Source organism: Eulemur rufifrons, chromosome 21 (assembly GCF_041146395.1).
Source record: "Eulemur rufifrons isolate Redbay chromosome 21, OSU_ERuf_1, whole genome shotgun sequence".
NCBI lineage: Eukaryota > Metazoa > Chordata > Mammalia > Primates > Lemuridae > Eulemur > Eulemur rufifrons.
In genome coordinates, this window is record NC_091003.1 from 24,643,745 (window position 1) to 24,664,302 (window position 20,558).

At 50.5% G+C, this 20,558-nt stretch overlaps 1 protein-coding gene across 1 annotated transcript; it reads left to right on the plus strand.

Moving 5' to 3' along the window:
* Nucleotides 1–4,874: 4,874 nt before the first annotated feature.
* On the plus strand, nt 4,875–17,672 carry LOC138401882 (immunoglobulin lambda-like polypeptide 5). Its single transcript, XM_069497522.1, has 3 exons — nt 4,875–5,080; nt 15,789–15,907; nt 17,352–17,672. The coding sequence occupies exons 1-3, from the start codon at nt 4,875–4,877 to the stop codon at nt 17,669–17,671; spliced, it is 645 nt and encodes a 214-aa protein (XP_069353623.1). The 3' UTR covers nt 17,672.
* Nucleotides 17,673–20,558: the final 2,886 nt, after the last annotated feature.

Genomic DNA, 20,558 nt, shown 5'->3' on the forward strand with positions numbered 1-20,558 from the left:
GAGAACACAGCACAGGCTGAGGGGATAAAGTTCAGAGTCCTCACCATGACACAGCCTTCGAAGGCTGGCTCAGGCTCTGTCCCAAGTCCCATTTCTAGAATAACCCCTAACTGCCTATTTCTGCCATGTTAAGCCAACTACAACTCATCAAACACCTGATTCTCTTGGTTGCCCCCAAACGAGTGCCCAGACCCTTTACTGACAGGACGTCCTGTCCTGTTGCAGGACCCTCCAGCTGGCTGCACCAACTCAGGGTTCTACAGTTGTCTCAGATCTCACTGCTTGGACAAGACTTCCCGGATCTCTTTATGCCGTTTTTCCTCCAGTGTGCAAACAACATGTTCTCCTAACTATATTTAGCACCTACCACACAGCTCCAGATTTATTTAGCAAGGCCCCTCCTCCACTAGTCTGCGAGTTCTCAGTGGGCAGGATCTGCTCAACTGATTTGTGTGCCTGATAAACATTCGGCGATAAGAATTGCATGAAGAAATGGACGAGTGCGCGACTGAACGAATTCTTGGGGAAGCGACCGTTTGGGAACTTTCTGAACCTGTAACAGAGGAGAGAGAAGCCGGAGAGGGTGGGGTTCCCAGATTGTCAGGATGCACTTGCTGTTACCACAAAGACCCCCAGGCACCAACAGGACTCCTGACACAGCACAGAACAGTGTGTGCTGACGGCTGTGGTCTGTGCCTAGAATTCCTTGACTCAGTTTCCAAGTTGGACAAAGAAGCACAGAACTAAACGGGCTTGGACATGTTGCCCGTAGCCAGCATGAACTGAAGACCAGAGACCCAAACATTTTGACCCAAGGAAAACCCTGAGACCCTCGAGGCATCTGAGGAAGATTCAGGGGTCTTGGGGGCCGGAGTATGCCAGTCAGACTCAGACTCTAATGCAAGGGGTCCCCGAGCACACCGAGGCCAGTATGGCTGTGACATGTTACACAAGCTGAGCAGCGGGGTGGCCCCATGTAAGGAGGGAGGGTGGAATCTGCACACCGGGGACCCTTCCATTTCTGCCTGCGTTCCAGATCCAGTTGTTCATTACGGAAAGCGAGCTGGATCCGTCTTCACTCCTGCTTCACTTGGTAACTAGAAACTTCCCCTCACCGATGAGGTAGTCACCTTAAGGGATGATTCGTATAGTAAATATTTGATATTTTCCCCTTTATTTACCAACTATGGAGATAATGAGTCAGTATGCCAGCATCATCCAACTTTAGTTCGTTAGCATTGTTACAACCTCACAGGTATAACCATATTAGAGGTGTTTAGATTCATTACAATTATTATACATTTTTCTATCTTTAGTCAGTACAAGTCTATTCAAATTGGTCTCTAACCAGGAATGTTTTGATGTGTCAAAAACAGTAAATTAACTTTGTTCTTTTTTTTTTTTTTTTTGAGACAGAGTCTCACTCTGTTGCCCGGGCTAGAGTGAGTGCCATGGCGTCAGCCTAGCTCACAGCAACCTCAAACTCCTGGGCTTAAGCAATCCTCCTGCCTCAGCCTCCCAGGTAGCTGGGACTACAGGCATGCGCCACCATGCCTGGCTCATTTTTTCTATATATATTTTAGTTGTCCATATAATTTCTTTGTATTTTTAGTAGAGACGGGGTCTCGCTCTTGCTCAGGCTGGTCTGGAACTCCTGACCTTGAGCGAGCCACCCGCCTCGGCCTCCCAGAGTGCTAGGATTACAGGCGTGAGCCACCGCGCCCGGCCTAACTTTGTTCTTAATATTCTTTAAGAAATTAAGGAAAGGGCCGGGCACAGTGGCTCACGCCTGTAACCCTAGCACTTCGGGAGGCCGAGGCGGGAGGATCGCTTGAGCTCAGGCGTTCGAGACCGCATGGTGTTTGGAGGGCACCACACCCCGTTACTGCTCAGTGCCTTGCCCACCTCCCCAAGGACCACGAGGTCTCTGGGATGCAGCACCTGGCCCTTAAGGGACGCTCAGTGTTTGTGGGACCCTGGGATCCAAGTAGTCGCATCGGACCTTGGAGTCTGACCTCATTTGGAATTCATGGGGTAATGCAAAGTTGGGTGCCTGTTTACAGCTTCTGTGCCCAACCCCCAGGCTGCAGACCAGGTGGGTGGCCTGTTAGGGACCAGGCTGCAAAGCTCTGCCCCACCCCAGTGGAAAAATTGTCTTCCATGAAACCAGCCCCTGGTGCCAAAAAGGTTGGGGACTGATGTGTCACAGCATCCCATGACCGTGGCTGGCCAGATGCCAAGAGGATGCTGGGATGGCCTGACTCCAGGAGGGGCCTGTGGCATCCATGGAACTTAATTTGGGGGAACCTGGGGACAGCCTCACAGAGCTGGATGAGCCACTGGACAGCACTGCCCTGGGGACACACCAGGCCCGTGTGGACTGGGATGCAGAGGACCTAAAGCAAAGGACAGTTATGGACATGAACAGCAGATCGGCCAACTGTGAAATGCAAGTGTGGATTTGGTAACAAGCTTCAACTCAGACCCACAACTGCGACAGCGCGTCCCACGACAGCATTTTTCAAAAGATTTCCCACCAAAACTCCCAGCAAGAAATACATTTTCCATCCTTCCCCGGAGCAGATCTAGGTATCTAGATGGCTAAAGCAAAATCCCACTCACGATCATGTCCCTCCCCCTTCACGGGACGCTCTCCAGCAGCAGTTGGCTCTGGGCTCCCCCAGTTTTGCAAAATGCTAGTTGCACCCATCTTAGTTGATTTCACACCCTCTGTGAGTTGCAACGAAAAATTTGGAAAGTGGTAGCTGGAGCCCAGTATTATCAGAGGTTCATTTATTTCATGACGGTTGGTGATTTTTCCCAGACCATGCCAGCTCGGCCAGCCGTTAATAGTAATCACATCAGCCCCGCGTGTCATGCATGCAGAACTTTCCAGTTTGGAAACCACCTTCAAAGGACAATTAGTGTATGATCCCACTCCTATGAGGCACCCGGGGCAGTCGACTTCATAAAGACGGAAAGTAGAATGGTGGGTGCCAGGGGCTGGGGATAGGGGATCGGGGAGTTAATTTTCAATGGGGACAGAGTTTCAGTTTCGCAAGGCGAAAAAGTCCTAGAGAAAGGTGGTAGTGATGGCTGCACAACACTGTGAATGTACTTATTTTTTTAAATTTAATTATTTTTATTATTTATTTATTTATTTTGAGACAGAGTCTTGCTCTGTTGCCCGGGCTAGAGTGCCGTGGTGTCAGCCTAGCTCACAGCAACCTCAAACTCCTGGGCTCAAGCGATCCTCCTGCCTCAGCCTCCCGAGTAGCTGGGACTCTAGGCACACACCACCACACCAGCTAATTTTTGTAATTTTAGTTGCCCCGATAATTTTTTTTTGTACTTTTAGTAGAGACGGAGTCTCGCCCTTGCTCAAGCCGGTCTCAAACTCCTGCACTCAAGCGATCCTCCCACCTCGGCCTCCCAAGTGCCAGGATTACAGGCGTGAGCCACCACGCCCGGCCCTTTGAATGTACTGAATGCCCTGAACTATGCATTTAAAAATGGTCAAGATGGTAGATATCATGTATTTTTTTAATCACAATTTTTTTTTTAAAACTAAAGCAAATAAAAACCCCACTTTCACATTAATTATCTCCCAACACTGACCTCACCGTGGGCCCCGGGAAGAGCAGAGCTGGCAGCACTTCCAGCCTGGCCCGGGGAGGAGGACGGGAGTATGGAGACTCCTGAGTGACCTGAGGCATCACTCCCGCAGTGACAGTGAAGAGCCAGGCCACCACCACCCCGCACCGGTGCTGAGTCCCTGCTGGCCACCTGGTGCCCGCCCCACGGCGCAGCACAGGGGCTGGGAAGAGGGGAGGGGAGCAGGACTCCCAGGGGAGGGAAAGGGCCCAGGGACCCGGCGGAAACCACGGCCCGCTGGGCCAGACTCAGCGCTAGCCGTGGTGACTCCACACCCTGCTCTCCGGAGTTACTGGCCTCTGCATGCAACCTACCAGGGTGAGTTCTAGAGAGCTGTAGATACAGCAAGGAGACCGCAGTTCCTGATATGTATCGTATACTTGGAGATTGCTAAGAGCATAGATCTTATATGTTCTCACTGCAAAAAAATACGTGAGGTGATGGAAATGTTAATTAGCTTGATTTAATCATTTCACAATTCATACATATAACAAAACATGGTGTGCACCGCAACACATACAATTTTTACTTGTCAATTATACCTTTAGAAAGCTGGGGGAGGGGCGTCTGAGGGTGTGTGGAGGTGTGCACACGTGGGGGTGTGGGGGTGTGGGGGTGCCTGCGTGTGTCCGTGTGGCAGGAGGTCCGTGAGATGCCAAACATGGTGCATCAAACACCGTTTTGATTGTTGTAGCATGATTCCTGGGCTTGAACAGAGAGCGGCTTCTTGCTAAACCTAAATCTCCCTCCCCTCACCAACTCCTCCCCCCAGGGCTGGGTCGGGGAGCCCTGAGCTCAAGCCCTTGGGGCCTCCTGTCCCGCCGGGAGCTGGGCAGCTCTCCAGGCCCCTCCAGCCCCAGGGAGTTGCTCACAGACCCAGGGCGCCCTTGGAGAACTGGGGACAAGGGCAGGTCAGGTGTGCTCCCACCAGGGCCCCAGGGGCGGAGCTAGGCGGGTGTCAGTTGAGCCCTGGATGCCAACCACAGCGGGGCGGTTGGCAGATGGCCCTCTGGGAGAGACCCCCAGGGGTAACAGCCATGGACCGTGGAAAGGACCGGGCCAGGGGCAGGTACCAGAGTCAGTCCAGGGCTAAGACAGGCCCACACAGACCGGGGCACATTGGGACGGCCACTGCCAGCAAGAGGGACCACGGAGGGCCCCCCTCTCTGAGGAGCCCACGCTGCAAATCCCGCCACAGGTGCCTTTGACCCTGAGGGCGGATGAGGCTCGGGAACCGCCAGATGGGCCGTGAGGGCCCTGGGGGACTGGGTCCTGGCCGCAGGCTGCGCTGGCCCTTGCTGCTGCTGGGCTTGGCCCTGGGCACCCACGGCTTCCTGTCCTCGACGGAGGCACCTCGGAGCAGGGCCCCGGGCCCCGGAGCCCAGGCGGGAAGCAGCCAGTACAGCCCGCGGATCCCGTGGAGCAGGTAAGGGACGAGAGATTGGGGGGGGGACGCGGGGTCCTGGGGCCGGAGCCGGGAATGGGAGGCCAATGGGGAGACCAGCCGGGGGGTGAGAGGGCAGGTTAACCCCAGAGGGGGCCTGGGCAGACACTGGCTTTAAAGGGTTGATATTCTGTCCATCATGGATTTGTTCAAATTCATTTTTATTTTTAATATCATATTAAAATACTATTTATCTTGATTCCTGAGTTTTCTGACCTCCCCCTTAAATTCTGCACCAAGGCTGGCAGCTCACTCTCCTCCCCCTAGTCCTCTGGGTAGGGCAGAAATGGAGGCAGGATGTCCTTGTCCTCGAAGCTGGTGGCCGCTGTCCACGCAGGGTGCCCAGGCCTCCCTCTGCCCCTCCCCCCCTGGGGATGAGCCCCCTCCGCCCCTGACCCTCGCTGGGGAGGGGCCACTCCCCAGAGCACCAGGCCGTGGGCTCCAGCTGATGTTGTAGGGGGCCTTCCCTGGGGTCTGCAGGTCCCCAGAACCCTTAGTCAAGGACGCTTAGCCAGAGTGGCCTCCTGGGACTGTCCCCTTGGGAGCCCGAGCCCACCCAGGGTGCAGGTGCCTCCAAGGGAAAGGCCTCCTCTCTATGGGTAGTGGGAAGTCCCTAGATAAAGCACTGAGCATCTAAGTCCGTTTGTGACAATCTGTGACACAACAGCCCATTCATCACTGGTACACTTCACACCCCAGGGCACTACTCGTTTTAGGGGCAGAACCTCCCCCTCAGGTCCCGCTGCTATCCCCATTTTACAGATGGGGATAGAGGTCAGAGAGGTGAGGCCACCTGCCCAAGGTCACACAGTTCATGTGCACAGAACTGCAGCTGTCCCCTGTCCTCCAGCTCTAGGCATGATGGCCTCATTTCTGAGCTGTTCGAGCTGACAAGGCCACCTCTCAGGCCTCAGTTTCCCCTTCTGCAAAGTGAGGGGTCCTTATGGGGTGAGGGCCTTGCAGCCTGACCCCCACCCTGAGGACGCTGGGGTGGCCACGGGGAGGGCCCCAGCAGGATGAGCTGACTCCGTGCTACACCAGCAGCCGGCCACGGAGGCGGGTCCGCACCTGTGGGTGCCCTGCAGGGACTGCGGAGCAAGGGGTCCCCATCATCATCAGGCTCTGAGCCCGGGCTCACATCTAGACTTGCCCCACTCAAGTCCACAGGGAGAGGGTGTCCGGTGAGGTGACAGCCACATGCAGTGTGATGATTGCAAGACAGGGAAGGCCAAAGGAAGCCCCACAGAGACGGATATCAGGTAGAAGGACACACCTGGGCAAGGGCCTCTAGGGCACAGAGTGCTCAGGAAGCCCCTGATGGTCCCCAGGGCCGGAGCGTGTGGGCCCTGGGGCCAAGGTGGTCTGAGAGGAGGCTGGACTGGCCACTAGGGCCAGCCCCCAGGGACCATCCCTGGAGAAAGACTTCATCTGGGGAGTCCCGGGGGTCATTTGCAGGGAAGTGACGGGACCAGACTTGGATGGGTGGGCGGGGGTGGGAATCCAGAACTAGATAGACCCGGGGAAGGGTGTTGTGGTGACCGAGTTTGACAGATAAGGAGACAGAGTCAGGAAGTGGAGGGAACAGGACAGGAGGGAGCGAGGATCACTCCCTGGCTTTTTTGATGGGCAGTTAAGAGAACACCGTGACCGCATCAGCAGGTCCTGTATTTTAAACCAAACGGTCCAAGAGAAGGGCTGGTCTGCAGGGGGCAGGGGGCAGGGGGCAGGGGGCAGGGGGCAGGGCGCAGGGGGCAGGGGGCAAGGCGCAGGGGACAGGGCGCAGGGGGCAGGGCGCAGGGGGCAGGGGGCAGGGGGCAGGGCGCAGGGCGCAGGGCTTGGCTTGGGCTCCCCGAGGCGCCCACTCCGAGACTCGGTCACCCGCGTTTACTGGGGCCAGGCTGGGCTCACAGATCTGGGGGCGCCGGCTGGCGTCGCGCACCTGCAAAGGCGGCGGCGTGGGGAGCAGGGCGCGGGGGGCGGCGGAGTGGGGGCGGGGGGTGCTGGCTTTTATCCGCGGTCCGGTCCGGGGGAGTCCTGGGCGGACTGAGCAGGGGACCGTCAGAGCTGGATTGGTGTTCTGGAAAAATTGACTAGGCTGAGTTTGGGCTGGGGAGTTGGGGAGCCTGCGCCCTGGGGTGGCGAGGACGCGCCGCCAGCGCCACCAGGGGCCAAGATCCCGGTGACACGGGCGAGTGGAGGTGAAGAGACGGTGCCCGAGGCTGAGCGGGGAGGAAGGGGCGCTCTCGCGGGCTGCCAGAGGGAGACTGAACTTCTGAAACATGTATGAACATTCATAAAAATGTGCATTCCTTTTAATGGAGTAATTCCACTTCTAGAAATTTATCTTGAGGAAATAATCAAAACTTCAGCTAAATACAAGTGTGTTGGTGGGGGAGAAGTGGAAGCAACCTAAATGCCCACAGGGGAAGGTAAAATAAACTGGGGTGCGCCCATGGTAGGGAGTATTCAACAGCTATTCAATGTTTTTGACCACTGTGATAATATAATAAGGATTTTTAAACCAGACTGCAATGTCTTACTATGTTTTATATTTTATTTTAATTTACACAGAGTAAAAATCACTCTTTGTGGAGTAACGCAAAAAAGCAGTATAAAAAATTATTTTTGAAATCATAGAATTGTGTAACCACCACCAGAATCGAGATACAGAATACTTTCATCACCCCCCACAAACTTTCCCTGTGCCCCTTTGTTAGTCAAGCCCTTTCTCTGCCCGACCATGGCAACCACTGGTCTCTTTCTGACTCTACTTATGTGCTTTTTCCAGTATAGCATATAAATAAAATCATAAAGCACGTAACCTTTTTTTTAATTAAACTTTTCATTTTGAGATCATTTTAGATTCATTCACATGCAATTGTAAGAAATATTTAGTAATAGAGAGGGGTCCCGTATATGCTTTGAGATCACTGGAGATTCATTCACACGCAGTTATAAGCGGTATTATAGAGGTCCCTTACATACTTGGCCCAGTTTCCCCCGACGGTGACATACTGTAGTACAATATCCCAGCCGGGATATTGACACTGATACAGTCAAGGAGCAGAACATTGCTGACACAAAGATCCCTCATGTTCCCTTTTTATAACACTCCCTTTCGTCTCTCAAACCACTCCTTAACCCCTGGCAACTGCTAATTTTGTCTCCATTTCTATAATTTTGTCCCTTCAAGAACGTTCTGTAGATAGAATCACACAGTATGTAACCTTAGGGGACTGGCTTTTTTTCACTCAGCATAATTTTCTGGGTGAGCCTCCAGGTGGTTGGTGGTATCATGATTTTTTCCTTTTTATTGCTGAATAGGATTCCATTTATGAATGTATCACAGATCGTTTAGCCATTCACCAGCTGAGTGACATTTGGGTTGTTTCCAGTTTGGGGCAATGTTGGATAAAGCCAGTGTACACATTTGCATTCAAGCTTTTGTGTGAATGTAAGTTTTCATTCCACTTGGATAAATACCTGGGAGTAGGAATTGCCTGGTGTGCAAAAGTGCATGTTTATCACAAACGGCCAAATGGTTTTTCCAGAGTGTCTCTTCATTCCCACAAGCAATGTGTAAGAGTTCCAGTTGTTCTGCATCCTCACTAGCACTTGGTATTGTCACTTTATTTTAAAACTTGACATAAAATCCATATAACATAAAATTCAACACTGTAACCATTTTAAAGGGTACCATTCAGTAGCATTTAGTGCATCCACAATGCTGTGCAAACATCACTTTGCTTGAACTTAAGTTTTCAACCCACTTGGATAAATACCTAGGAGTAGGATTTGCTTGATATGCCTAAGTGTATATTTATTAGAAACTGCCAAATGGTTTCCACAGTGTCTGTGCCTTTTTGCACTCCCACAATCAATGTCTAGCATATTTTAATCACCCCAAAAGGAAACCCAAAAGCAATCACTCTCTACTCATTCATCTCCCAGCCCCTGGTAACCACTAATCTGGTTTCTGTTTCTATTTAATATAATAGGGTTTGCAATAGTCATATAATAAGGTTTGCCTATTGTGGATATTTCGTATAAATGGAATCATGCAATATATGACCTTCTGGGTCTGGCTTAATTTATTAGTATATTTTCAAGGTTTATTCATGTTGTAGCATGTGTGAGTGCTTCATTCTTTTTGGGGCCAAATATTATTCCATTGTATTGATATACGACATTCTGTTTATCATTCATTAGTTGACCAACATTAGAATTATTTCCACCTTTTAGTGACTGAGAATAGTGCTTCCATGAACATTTGTGTTCATATTGGAACACCTAACAGCGGTATATGCCTGCTTGGGGTACACACCTAACAGAGGAATTGTTGGGTCCTGTGATGACTCTGTGTTTAACTTTTTGAGGAACTGCCAAACCGATTCTCCGGGAGGCTACAATCCCACCAGCCACGCATAAAGGTTACAATTTTTCCACATCCTTGCAAACGCTTGTTATTTTCCTTATTTTCAGTTGTAGCCATCCTGAAGGCTGCAAAGTGACATCTCATTGTTTTGGTCTGCATGTACCTAATGAATAATGATGTTGAACATCTTGTCATGTGCTTACTGGCCATTTTTATATCTTCTTTGGAGAAATAATGTTTTTTTTTTTTAAATTGAGCTGTCTTTTTCATATTGAATTATAAGATTTCTTTGTAAATTCTGGATACCAGACCCTTATCAAGTATACGATTTGCAAATCGTTCCTCTCGTTTGTGAGTTTGTCTTTTAACTACAACTTACTGTCTCGGACTTCCAGTAGGATGTTGGGTAGAAGTGATGAGAACAGACATCCTTGGTCCCAGTCACAGGGGGAAAACATTAGTCTATCACCATTAATGTGATATAAGTTGTAGGTTTTTTGTAGATGCTTTTTATCAGCTTAAAGAAGTTCCCGTCTATTCCTAGTTTTCTAAGAGTTTTTATCATGAATAAATGTTGAATTTTGTCAAATGCTGTTTCTGCATCTATTAAGATGATCAAATGATTTTTCTTCTTTAGTCTGTTGGGTAACATCGATTGACTTTTGAATGTTGAACCGATCTTGCATTTCCAGGATGAACCCCACACGATTATGTGAATATATATAAAATAGCCTTTTTATATATTGCTGAGTTTGATTTGCTGATTTTTTTGTAGACAACTTTTTAATCTATGTTAATGAAAGACATTGGTCTGAAGTTTTCCTGCCTTGCAATGTTTTTGTCGACTTTTGGTATCAGGGTAAAGCTTACTTCATAAAATTATTTGGAAGTGTATTCTTCTGGTTTCTAGAAGAGATTGTGTAGAGTTGGTATTATTTCGTCCTTAAATGTTTTTAAGGAAGAATTTAGAATTCCCAAGTGAAGCTATCTGGACCTGAAACTGTTTGTTGGAAGGCTTTTAACTCTTGAGTTCAATTCTTAAAATAGATACAGATCAGCTTTAGTAGTTTCTGTTTTTCAAGTGATTAGTTCATTTCATCTAAGTGGTAGATTTTTTAGCACAAAGTTGTTTCTAGTATTCCCTATTAGCATTTTAATGACTGTAGTGATGGTTAGAGGTTTATTAATTTTTTTCTATCTTTTCAAGAACCACATTTTTGGTTTAGTTTGTTTTCTCTATTGTTTTGTCTGTTCTCAGTTTAATTGATTTCTGCCCTTTATTTTTTTCTCTCTTTGGGTTTGATTTACTTTTCTAATGTCTTAAAGGTGGAAGCTTAGAAAACTGAATTGAATGAAAAGACAATATTAATACAATTCATCAAAAGTTGTGAAGTGCAGCTAAAACAATGCCTAGAGGGAAATGTATAGATTACTATTACAAGAAAAGAAGAAAAATCTCATTAATTTTGTTTTAAAATATAAATATATATGCTTTTTTTTAAGCCTGGAAGAAAACATACCAAAGCTATTAGTAATGGTTATCTCTCCATAGTGGACTTATAAATAATTTCAACTTTAACTTTTTACTTTATGATTTTTAAATTTCCCATTATTTCCTTAAGACCATGCATTCTTTATTTTGTCTTTAAAACAAGATAAATGATTTACAATTACAAAATACATATGCTCTTTTTTTTTTCTTTTCGTTTTATACATTTAGGAGGTAAAGTACAGTTTTGCTACATGGATATATTGCATAGTGGTGATGTCTGGGCTTTTTTTTTTTTTTTTTTGAGACAGAGTCTTGCTCTGTTGCCCTGGCTAGAGTGCCGTGGCATCAGCCTAGCTCACAGCAACCTCAAACTCCTGGGCTTAAGCGATCCTCCTGCCTCAGCCTCCCAAGTAGCTGGGACTACAGGCATGTGCCACCATGCCCGGCTAATTTTTTCTATATATGTTTTTAGTTGTCCAGATAATTTCTTTCTATTTTTAGTAGAGATGGGGGGTCTCACTATTGCTCAGGCTGGTCTCGAACTCTGACCTCAAGCGATCCACCCGCCTCGGCCTCCCAGAGTGCTAGGATTACAGGCGTGAGCCACCGCGCCCGACCTGGGCTTTTAGTGTACCCATCACCCAAATGGTGTAAATTGAACCGAGTACACCTCCTGCCACCCTCCACCTTTTGGAGTTTCCAGTGTCTGTTATTCCACTCTGTATGTCCATGTGTGTTCATTGTGTAGCTCCCGCTTATGTGTGAGAATATGGTATTTGACTTTGTGTTTATTTCAGTCTAACTTTTGCCCCTGTTTAATGGGGTCTTGTGCCATACTTAAGGTCTTCTCTACCCCAATAACATAAAAATGTTCTCCTATATTTTCTTTCAGTACCTGCTAGTATTTTTTCTCTATTTAGATATTCAACCCATTATGATTTTATTTTTACATAGGACCTTAGATACAAATCAAACTTCTTTCTTTGTTAAACAAAAACCATTTGTCAACACTACTTATGGAACAGTCTGATCTTTTTTCTCTTACCATATATAAATTTGTGATTTTTCTGTTCTATTTGGTTCCATTAAATTATTTATTTATTACATTGGTACCACACTGGTTTAATTCCTATAATTCTAGACTATGGATTGACATCTGATAGGGAAAACCCGTCCTCATTCTTTTTGCTTTCAAATGAACTTTAAAATCAGTTCATTAAATTATTTTAAAAATTTGAAACGATTTAAGTGAATTACATTTATTGACTGACTTTAGAAGTCACTGGCATCTTTACAATATTTGACTTTTCCATCTGGGAGGAGGGCTTGTCTCTCCTTATGTGTATTTTACTAAATTTTCATAGTTTCATTCATGTGGGTTTTGCATATTTCTTATTGAGGTATTCTTATATGTTTTCCTTATTCTGTTGCTACTGAGAATGTGATTTTCGCCCATTACATATTCTAATTGGTTATTGATGATGAAAAGAAAGTTACCAATTTTAAAATATTGATTTCGTTTCTTTTAGTAGTTTTTCAACCCATTCTCTTTATTTATGATATTTATACCCCTAGTTTTCTTTCTTATCTCATTGCATTGCTTAGAACCTCCAGAATATTATGAATAATAAAAATGCAAAGGATATCCTGCCTTGTTTTCAGACTTCAATGAGAAGGCTGGTAGTATTTCACTGTTAAGAGTGATTATTGCTGTAGAATTCTGGTAAATATCACTTATCAAGTAAACATCTCTTCAACTCATAGTTTATTAAGAGTTGTTTTCATTGTTTGTTTTTGAGAAATAGATTTCGTTTTTGTTTTACTTTTAATAGGTCTTAATAGGCTGCGATTGTTAATTACCTTTATAATGTGCTTTTTTGTTTTTAGAGAGGGGTTTCGCTCTTGCTCAGGCTGGTCCCAAACTCCTGACCTCAAGCGACCCTCCCGCCTTGGCCTCCCAAAGTTCTAGGATTACAGGCATGAGCCACTGTTCCCGACCTACTTTTAACTAGGTTTTGTATTAGTCAAAAATTAATTTCAAACATGTTCTACAACACGAATGAACCCTGAAGATGTTAAGCTAAGTGAAATAAAGCCCGTCACAAAAGGACAGATGTATGATTCCACCTATATGAGGTACCTGGAATAGGCAAATTCGCACAGACAAAAAGTAGATTAGAATGTACACAGCCAAGGGGTGGGGAAATGGAGAGTTATTGCTTAATGGGTCTGGAGTTCCTGTTTGGGAAGGAGAAAAATGTCTGGAGACGGTCACACGACAGTGCGAATGTACTTAATGCCACTGAACCATACACTTCAAAATGGTCAGAGTGGAAAATGTTACGCTGTGTATGTTTTATCACAATTTAAAACCAGGAAATTGGGCTCTACATAGCAGGAGAGAGATGGAGAGATAGATATTACACTTTTTATATGCACTTCTATATCGCTTAATTGTGTTATATGTTATAGTCTTGCAATTTTAAAAGAATACAGATTTTTTGAAAGTAAGAAAAACAATTTTATCTTTGCATCACAAAACCAACCACCACTTACTGGACCAGCTTCTAAGGTGGAAACACTCTGGTCCGACCCCCTGGCAGAGACGCCTGCACCCAGGAAGCCCCGACTCAAGGCTGCATCTTTGTACGGACTTGAGTTTGAAATTAACATCAACAAAGGCATTCTCGCAGTTTTGGAGCCTCAGAGGGTCATTTTGTTGTTTCTTAATTATTCTGAGCCTTGTTTTAACTTTAAAAGGAATGTTTATTTATTTATTTTAAAAAATGTCACTGCTGTGTTTATGGACTTGTATACATTGAACCATCCTTTCATCCCTGGAATAAATCCTACCTGATCATGGCGAATGATCTTTGTAATGTGTTGTTGAATTCCATTTACTATAATATTTTGTTGAGGATTTTTGCATCTGTGTTCATCAGGGATATTGGCCTGTAGTTTCTTTTTGTGTTGTATCCTTGTCTGGTTTTGGTAGCAGGGTAATGCTGGCCTTGCACAATGAGTTTGGAAGTACTCCCTGCTCTTCAATTTTCTGGAATAGTTTGAGTAGAATTGGTATTCGTTCTTCTTTAAATTTTTCATAGAATTCAGCGGTGAATCCATTAGGACCTGGGCTTTTCTTTGATGGGAAGCTTTTTATTACAGCTTTTCTCTTGTTACCTGTTACCGGTCTGTTCAGGTCTTCTGTTCTTCATGGTTCAATCTTGGTAGGTTGTATGTGTCCAGGAGTTTACCAATGTCCTATAGGTTTTCCAATTAGTTGGCTTATAGTTGTTTATAGTAGCCTCTAGCAATCCTTTGTATTTCTGTGGCATCAGTTGTAATGTTTCCTAAAAGGAATATTTAGATGCAGCATCTAAGGACCTGGTGTGGGAGGCGAGGTGGCCTGACCGGGAGTGACTCCAGGTTTCCGGCTGGGGATCGGGGAGCATCGCAGTCACTGCAGTGACAAAGCGCTGGTTGGAGGAAGGTGGTCAGGCTCGTTTGGACGTGACTCGTTTGAGATTCCTGTGGGTGACTGGAGAGTCCACAGTCCGGGAAGATGACAAGAATGGGGCAGGGCTGGGGGCAGCAGCTGGCATGGGCCGGGGAGAACGGGGTGCAGGAGAAGAGGAGAGTGGGTGGCCTCAGACTCCAGGGGAAAAGAGTCCCTAGAAAGAGGGGCTTACCCCGTGTTGCATCCCACAGGAGACATCAGGCACAACAGGGACTGGGGAGGGACCTTGGACTTGACTGTGAGCAGGGCCTTGTTGGCCTTGGCCTGAGACTTCTCAGGGAGAGATGGAAGTGAGAGCCCAGGGGACACTGCCACGTCCCCAGCACACGAAACAGGGCCGGGTGCAGATAGGACGAGGTACAGATGGATGAATGAGCAAGTGACAGACAGACAGAGGAACAGCCGGACAGATGGACAGATGGACAAATGGACGCGCAGATGGTGGGGTAAGTAGATGGGAAGAGTGGCCTGAGAGATCAGAGAAGGCGTCATGAATTAGGTGGGACTGATCGTGTCTCTCTGGATAGAAACGAAGGCAGGGGAGTCTCCAAGCGGGGGCGCCTCGAGTCGGGAATGACCCGGTGTCCTCGTCCAGGAAGGAAGCCGGCCGGGGCCTGCTGGACCTCAGGGACGTGTGGGAGAGGAGGACTCAGAGGCCCTGACAGGGAGGCCAGGAGAGGTGGCGCAGGTCTGAGCCGGCTCAGCGCTCCCTCGGCCACACACGCAGCTGCCAGAGAGGACGCGTCACCGGGGATTTGCTGAGCACCTACCGCGCCCAGCGTTGCCATCTGCACTGACAGCCTCAAAGCGGGGGACACTCACTGGGGTGACTCCAAGACTGAGGGCAAGAGGCCGGGCGCGGTGGCTCACACCTGTAATCCTAGCACTCTGGGAGGCCGAGGCGGGTGGATCACTCAAGGTCAGGAGTTCCAGACCAGCCTGAGCAAGAGTGAGACCCCATCTCTACTAAAAATAGAAAGAAATTATCTGGCCAACTAAATATATATAGAAAAAATTAGCTGGACGTGGTGGTGCACGCCTGTAGTCCCAGCTACTCGGGAGGCTGAGACAGGAGGATCGCTTAAGCCCAGGAGTTTGAGGTTGCTGTGAGCTAGACTGACGCCACGGCACTCACTCTAGCCCGGGCAACAGAGTGAGACTCTGTCTCAAAAAAAAAAAAAAAAAAAAAAAGACTGAGGGCAACACCTGCCTCCGACAGGGGACAGGCACAGGGACTCCCCCGGGGGCTGGTCACACACCTCCCCTGGGCCTTGTCACAGCCCCGCCCTGTGCCCCTCACGCCCAGCAGGTTCCTGCTCCGGCCCAGCCCCCGTGGGGCGGGCGCCAGGTGCTGGCCCCACAGGTTTTGGTCTGAGCCTCAGTTCATGTTTGTCTTCGGCGGCGGGACCCAGCTCACCGTCCTAGGTAAGTGGCCCTCACAACCGTTCCCAACCTGTCTCTCCCGCTGCTGTCTCCGGAAAGTCGTTTTCTCTCTCCGGGGGCTCCTTCCCCTCTGCCGTCCTCAGCCTTAAGGACATCAGTGGGCGCGGGGGAGGCGGGTTGGTCTCGGGGTAGCCAGCAGGAAGGGCCCCAACAGCAGCAGCCGCCACCCCCAGGTTCCAGCAGTTGCCCGCTGGGTTGGCCAGGGAGGGGCTCCTTCCCCGCTCCCAGAGCAGATGCCCGAGTGGGGCAGAGGCCAGTTCTGACGAGGGCCACTGCGGCAGCGTTAGAGACAGTCCCCGAGACCCCAGGGTCTGGGCTGGGGGCTGGATTCCCATCCAGGCTGAAGGAGCCACCAGGGGCCAGGGACACGGGTACAGGGGGTCACGCTGGGGGAGACAGGTGGAGGACACAGAAAGGGCCCCGGGTCTGGGCTGCAGCTCTCTGGCCTCTGCTGGGCCATGAGGACAGGGGGACACAGAGAGAAGGGTCAGCCTGGGCGAGGTGACCAGAGTCCCGCCCTCCCAGCATGGGCAGCAGAAAGGAGTGGCTCCCTCGGGGCAGAGGCTCGTCTGTCCCCGGAGCCCTTCACCCCTGGGTCTGGAGTCTCACCTGCCCACGGTTGCTCTCCTGCCTTCCTCAAAGGGCACCTTAGACTCAGGAGGTGACAGAAGGGGGGTGAGTGGGGGTACAGAGAACCCCATGGCTGCCAGCAAAGCCAGGAGTCACCGAGGTGCTGAGGGGTCTTGTGGCAGCCGTGCCCTGGGGTCTGGGGAGCGGCCCGGAGAGCACAGCCGGGGTGAAGGGTCCTGCGGTCAGGCTGGCGGAGACGGGGAGACGGCAGAGCCTCAGAAGAGCCCCAGGCTGGCCTGGCGGAGCCCACTCCCCCGGGACAGCTGAGTGGGCCGGGCTGGGCCAGAACCTGGTACCCAAGAGGACAGGAGGCTCCAGGCCGCACCGGGCACTGGGCTCAGTCTCGGAGCTTCCCCACACAGAGCCAGGCCCGTCCTGTGGGCTGGGCAGGGACCCCCTAGATCGCAGAAGAGGCTCCGGGCACTGGAAGGATCGAGTCGGGGGTCCTGGGTCCGGGGCTGAGGGATCCGGAAGTCGGGGCCAGATTCCAAACTCAGACCCAGAGACCGGGAGGAGGGAGCACAGCCTGCCCCAGAACATGGGGAAACTGAGGCTGCGGGGGGGTGGCTGGTCAGGTCACCTGGGAGCGATGACCTGGCTTCTAGGAGGGTGTAGGGCTGTCTGCTCTCCAGGGGGCTCCAGTAGGAGGAGGCGACAGACACAGGAGGGAAGGAGAGTCCCAGGTGCCCCAGACAGCCACAGCGTGAATGGTCACAGAGACTTCAGACGGCGGGTAGGGGGGACAAACACCCAGACTCTCCCTCAGCTTCTGACACCCCCTCCTCTGTCCACACAGGTGGGCCCAAGTCTGCCCCCTCGGTCAGTCTGTTCGCACCCTCCTCTGAGGAGCTCCAAGCCAACAAGGCCACACTGGTGTGTCTGATCAGCGATTTCTACCCGGGCGCCGTCACCGTGGCCTGGAAGGCAGACGGCAGCCCCGTCACCCAGGGCGTGGAGACCACCCAGGCCTCGAAACAGAGCAACAACAAGTACGCGGCCAGCAGCTACCTGAGCCTGTCGGCCGACCAGTGGAAAGCTCGCAACAAGTACAGCTGCCAGGTCACGCACGAAGGCAGCACCGTGGAGAAGTCAGTGTCCCCTGCAGAGTGTGCTTAGGCCCCGGCCCCACCCCACCCTCGGGGGCCTGGAGCGGCAGGAGCCCAGGGAGGGGCCTTTCTCACTTAGACGCCCCTTTCCCCAAGTCTCCTCTGTCCCCCTGAGCCGCCAGCCCGGCACCAGCTTGGCAGGAGGGTCTCACACCCTCCCGACGCTCCTTCTCAGTAAACACCGCACCATCCAGCATCGCTCACGTGCCTTTAGTGTTGCTCGTGTCTCTGGGCTGAAGGGTCGCTGCTCAGGGGCAGAGACGGCTCCCAGTGAGATCCCATGTCCCCGTTGTTCCACCCCGAACCCGCCGGGGCCCGGGAGGGCTCCCTGTGCCCGTGGGAACCATGACCCAGAACAGGAAGTTGTCCCCGCAGAGGAGACCCTGGGATGCTGTCCTCGCCCCCCTGGGAAGGGAGAGGGGCCCAGTGGGAGCGATGGGGGCAGGAACTGAGAAGGGAATCAGGAGAAATGAGCGGGGTCCCAGGAGCACAGCTGCGGGTTGGAGGCAGAAACAAGGGGGAAGGAGACCCTTGAGCAAAGGCCATTGTCTGAGCAGGAACAGAGGTTGAAAATCTCAGCTCCATAATGAAGGACCCAGTCAGGCGAGCGTTTACCAGGTGAGGGGTCCATGGATTGTCGTTACCAGGAAGTCAGGAAAATCTTTGGAACATGAACCACACAGGTGTATTTCTCAGACTTTCACATTGCACATTAGCTAAGTAAAGGCACTGACAAGTCCTGCAGTAGGGAAGCACTCTGATATGATGAAACTCAGCCTTTTCCAAATCATGTTCACCTCTTTTCTGCTTTAAGGAGCAGATAATACTCTATGAGATACCAGTGCTTCATGAGGCTGAGCCACATGGGGTGGTCGGTTTAGGTTAGAAGGGTTTAAGTTCAGGGACAGGGTCAGGAAGGGACAGGTTTGCAGATAGAGCCTGGGGACGGTCAGACTACACAAGGAGGGGACAAATGATAAAAGGCACCAACCCAGGCACAGAATGGCATTCGGTGATAGCCCAAGGGAGGCTGTGTCAGAGTCTAATTCAAGACTCGAGTCAAGACCAGGTCAGACCAGGTCAGGGCAGAGTAGTGTGGGCTGAGAGCTAAGTCAAGGTCAGGCTTCCACGGGGACTCAGCACCCCCAGACCCTCCTGCCTCCCTCATGCCCCACTGCCTCCCTCGCTCACTGTGGCTCAGCCTCCTCCACCCCGCATGCACCTGCTGCCTGCTGTCAGAGACACGCTCGCCCCAGGGGCCCCGACAGCTGGTGACGTCACCTCCTGGACGTGGAGGCTCCGGCCACCTCTGTCAGTCCTCAGTGCCAGGGGCTCCCAGGCCACCCTGTCTCTGCCTCCAGCACATCAGGGAGGAGAAACTGCCTTCACCAAGGCTGCTGGGCGGCCGGCCAGGCCCAGGACAGAGCCTAGAAAGACAGAGAGCTGGGCCACGGTGAGGCAGAGAGAAAGAGGTCCACTTGGAGCTTGATCCCGGCCACTTCTGCCCCAAATCACAGCCTGCAAGCTACAAGGAAGCTTAGGGGTCCTCGTGTGCTGCAGGATCTGTCTGACCCATTTCACGGATGTGAAAACTGAGATCCAGTGGGAGATAGGACCCCAAGTCTCTTTCAGCTCAGTGGCCCTGCTGGGCGCAATGCCAGGGTCCACCCCATCCCCGGCGGCTGCCCAGAGACTAACCTGCTCTTTATACTGTACTTTTTTATTACAGAGAACTTTGAACACAAAAATAAAGAACCAGGAATAATGACCCCCATGTTCCCAGCACGCAGCCCCCAAAATAAGCGATTCACAGACAATGCTGACTCACTGGCAACAGAGTAACTCTCCCTTAATATTCAGAAGCAAATTCTCACAACATACCTTCTCACCTGTAAACATTCCAGCTCTGTCCTGGAAAAATCCAGATCTAACTACAATACCATTATCACACCCACCCAGAAATTATCAGTAATTCCTTAATATCAAGAAAACAGTCTGGGTCTCATCAAATCCATTCGGAGTGCCATCGTGTATTTGCTTACTGTGTGTTGGTGCTGTTGCTATTTTGCGGGTTCTTCATTTGTTATATGCAAAGGTTTGAATCGGCAACAGGTATATATGTTTCAGGCCTGGTGTAACCGGGGGAATCTCCCAGATCGCCCCAGTGTTCCCGGCAGGGCAGGAGCCGCAGGAGCCCAGAGCTGCTCCCGGGACATTCCCAGGGTCGGGACGCAGCCTCGGCCTCCCCGAGCTGGAGCCCAGCGCCCCTGTCTGCTTCGGCTCTCCCTGCAAAGTGCTTCTGGCAGCCAGAGACCTCACGGGGTTCAGGCTGGACGTCCGCAAAACTGCCTCCAAGAAGGCCGGCTGCTTCTAGCAATGACGACCCATTACCTGAGTTGGATGCTCAGTAACTTCGTCCCCGGATGGGCAGGAACACAGAGGGTGGATGTTCCAGTTCACGGTCTTCTCGTGGGGGCCGCGGCGAGTCCGGGATGGGAGGGCCCTGCAGCTGCAGTTTCTCCATCCAGGAGTGTGTGTCATGCTCTGGGGAATAAAGAAGAAATGTAGATCAATCCTTTTATTCACCACGTTGCAAACTGACGTTCTGGTGTCCGGCCATCGTCCAGGGTGAGCAGTCGAATTTAGCACCACGGTGAACACTCACACGTGGGCGTATCTGGCACGTGGGATCCACTGTTGTTGTATTTCAGTGGTGATGACAATGTGGCTGCAAAACATGGACGTTTGCCCACTGGGAGCCTCTTCATGTGGCTCTTGGAGTCTCTGACATGACCTCAGAGGAACTCAATGGCCCCTGATTTCTGGGGGGACAACATGTCCCCTTCCTGCCCAGGCCTGGGAGCAGCCCTGATCCTGCTTCGCTCTAGTGGGATGTG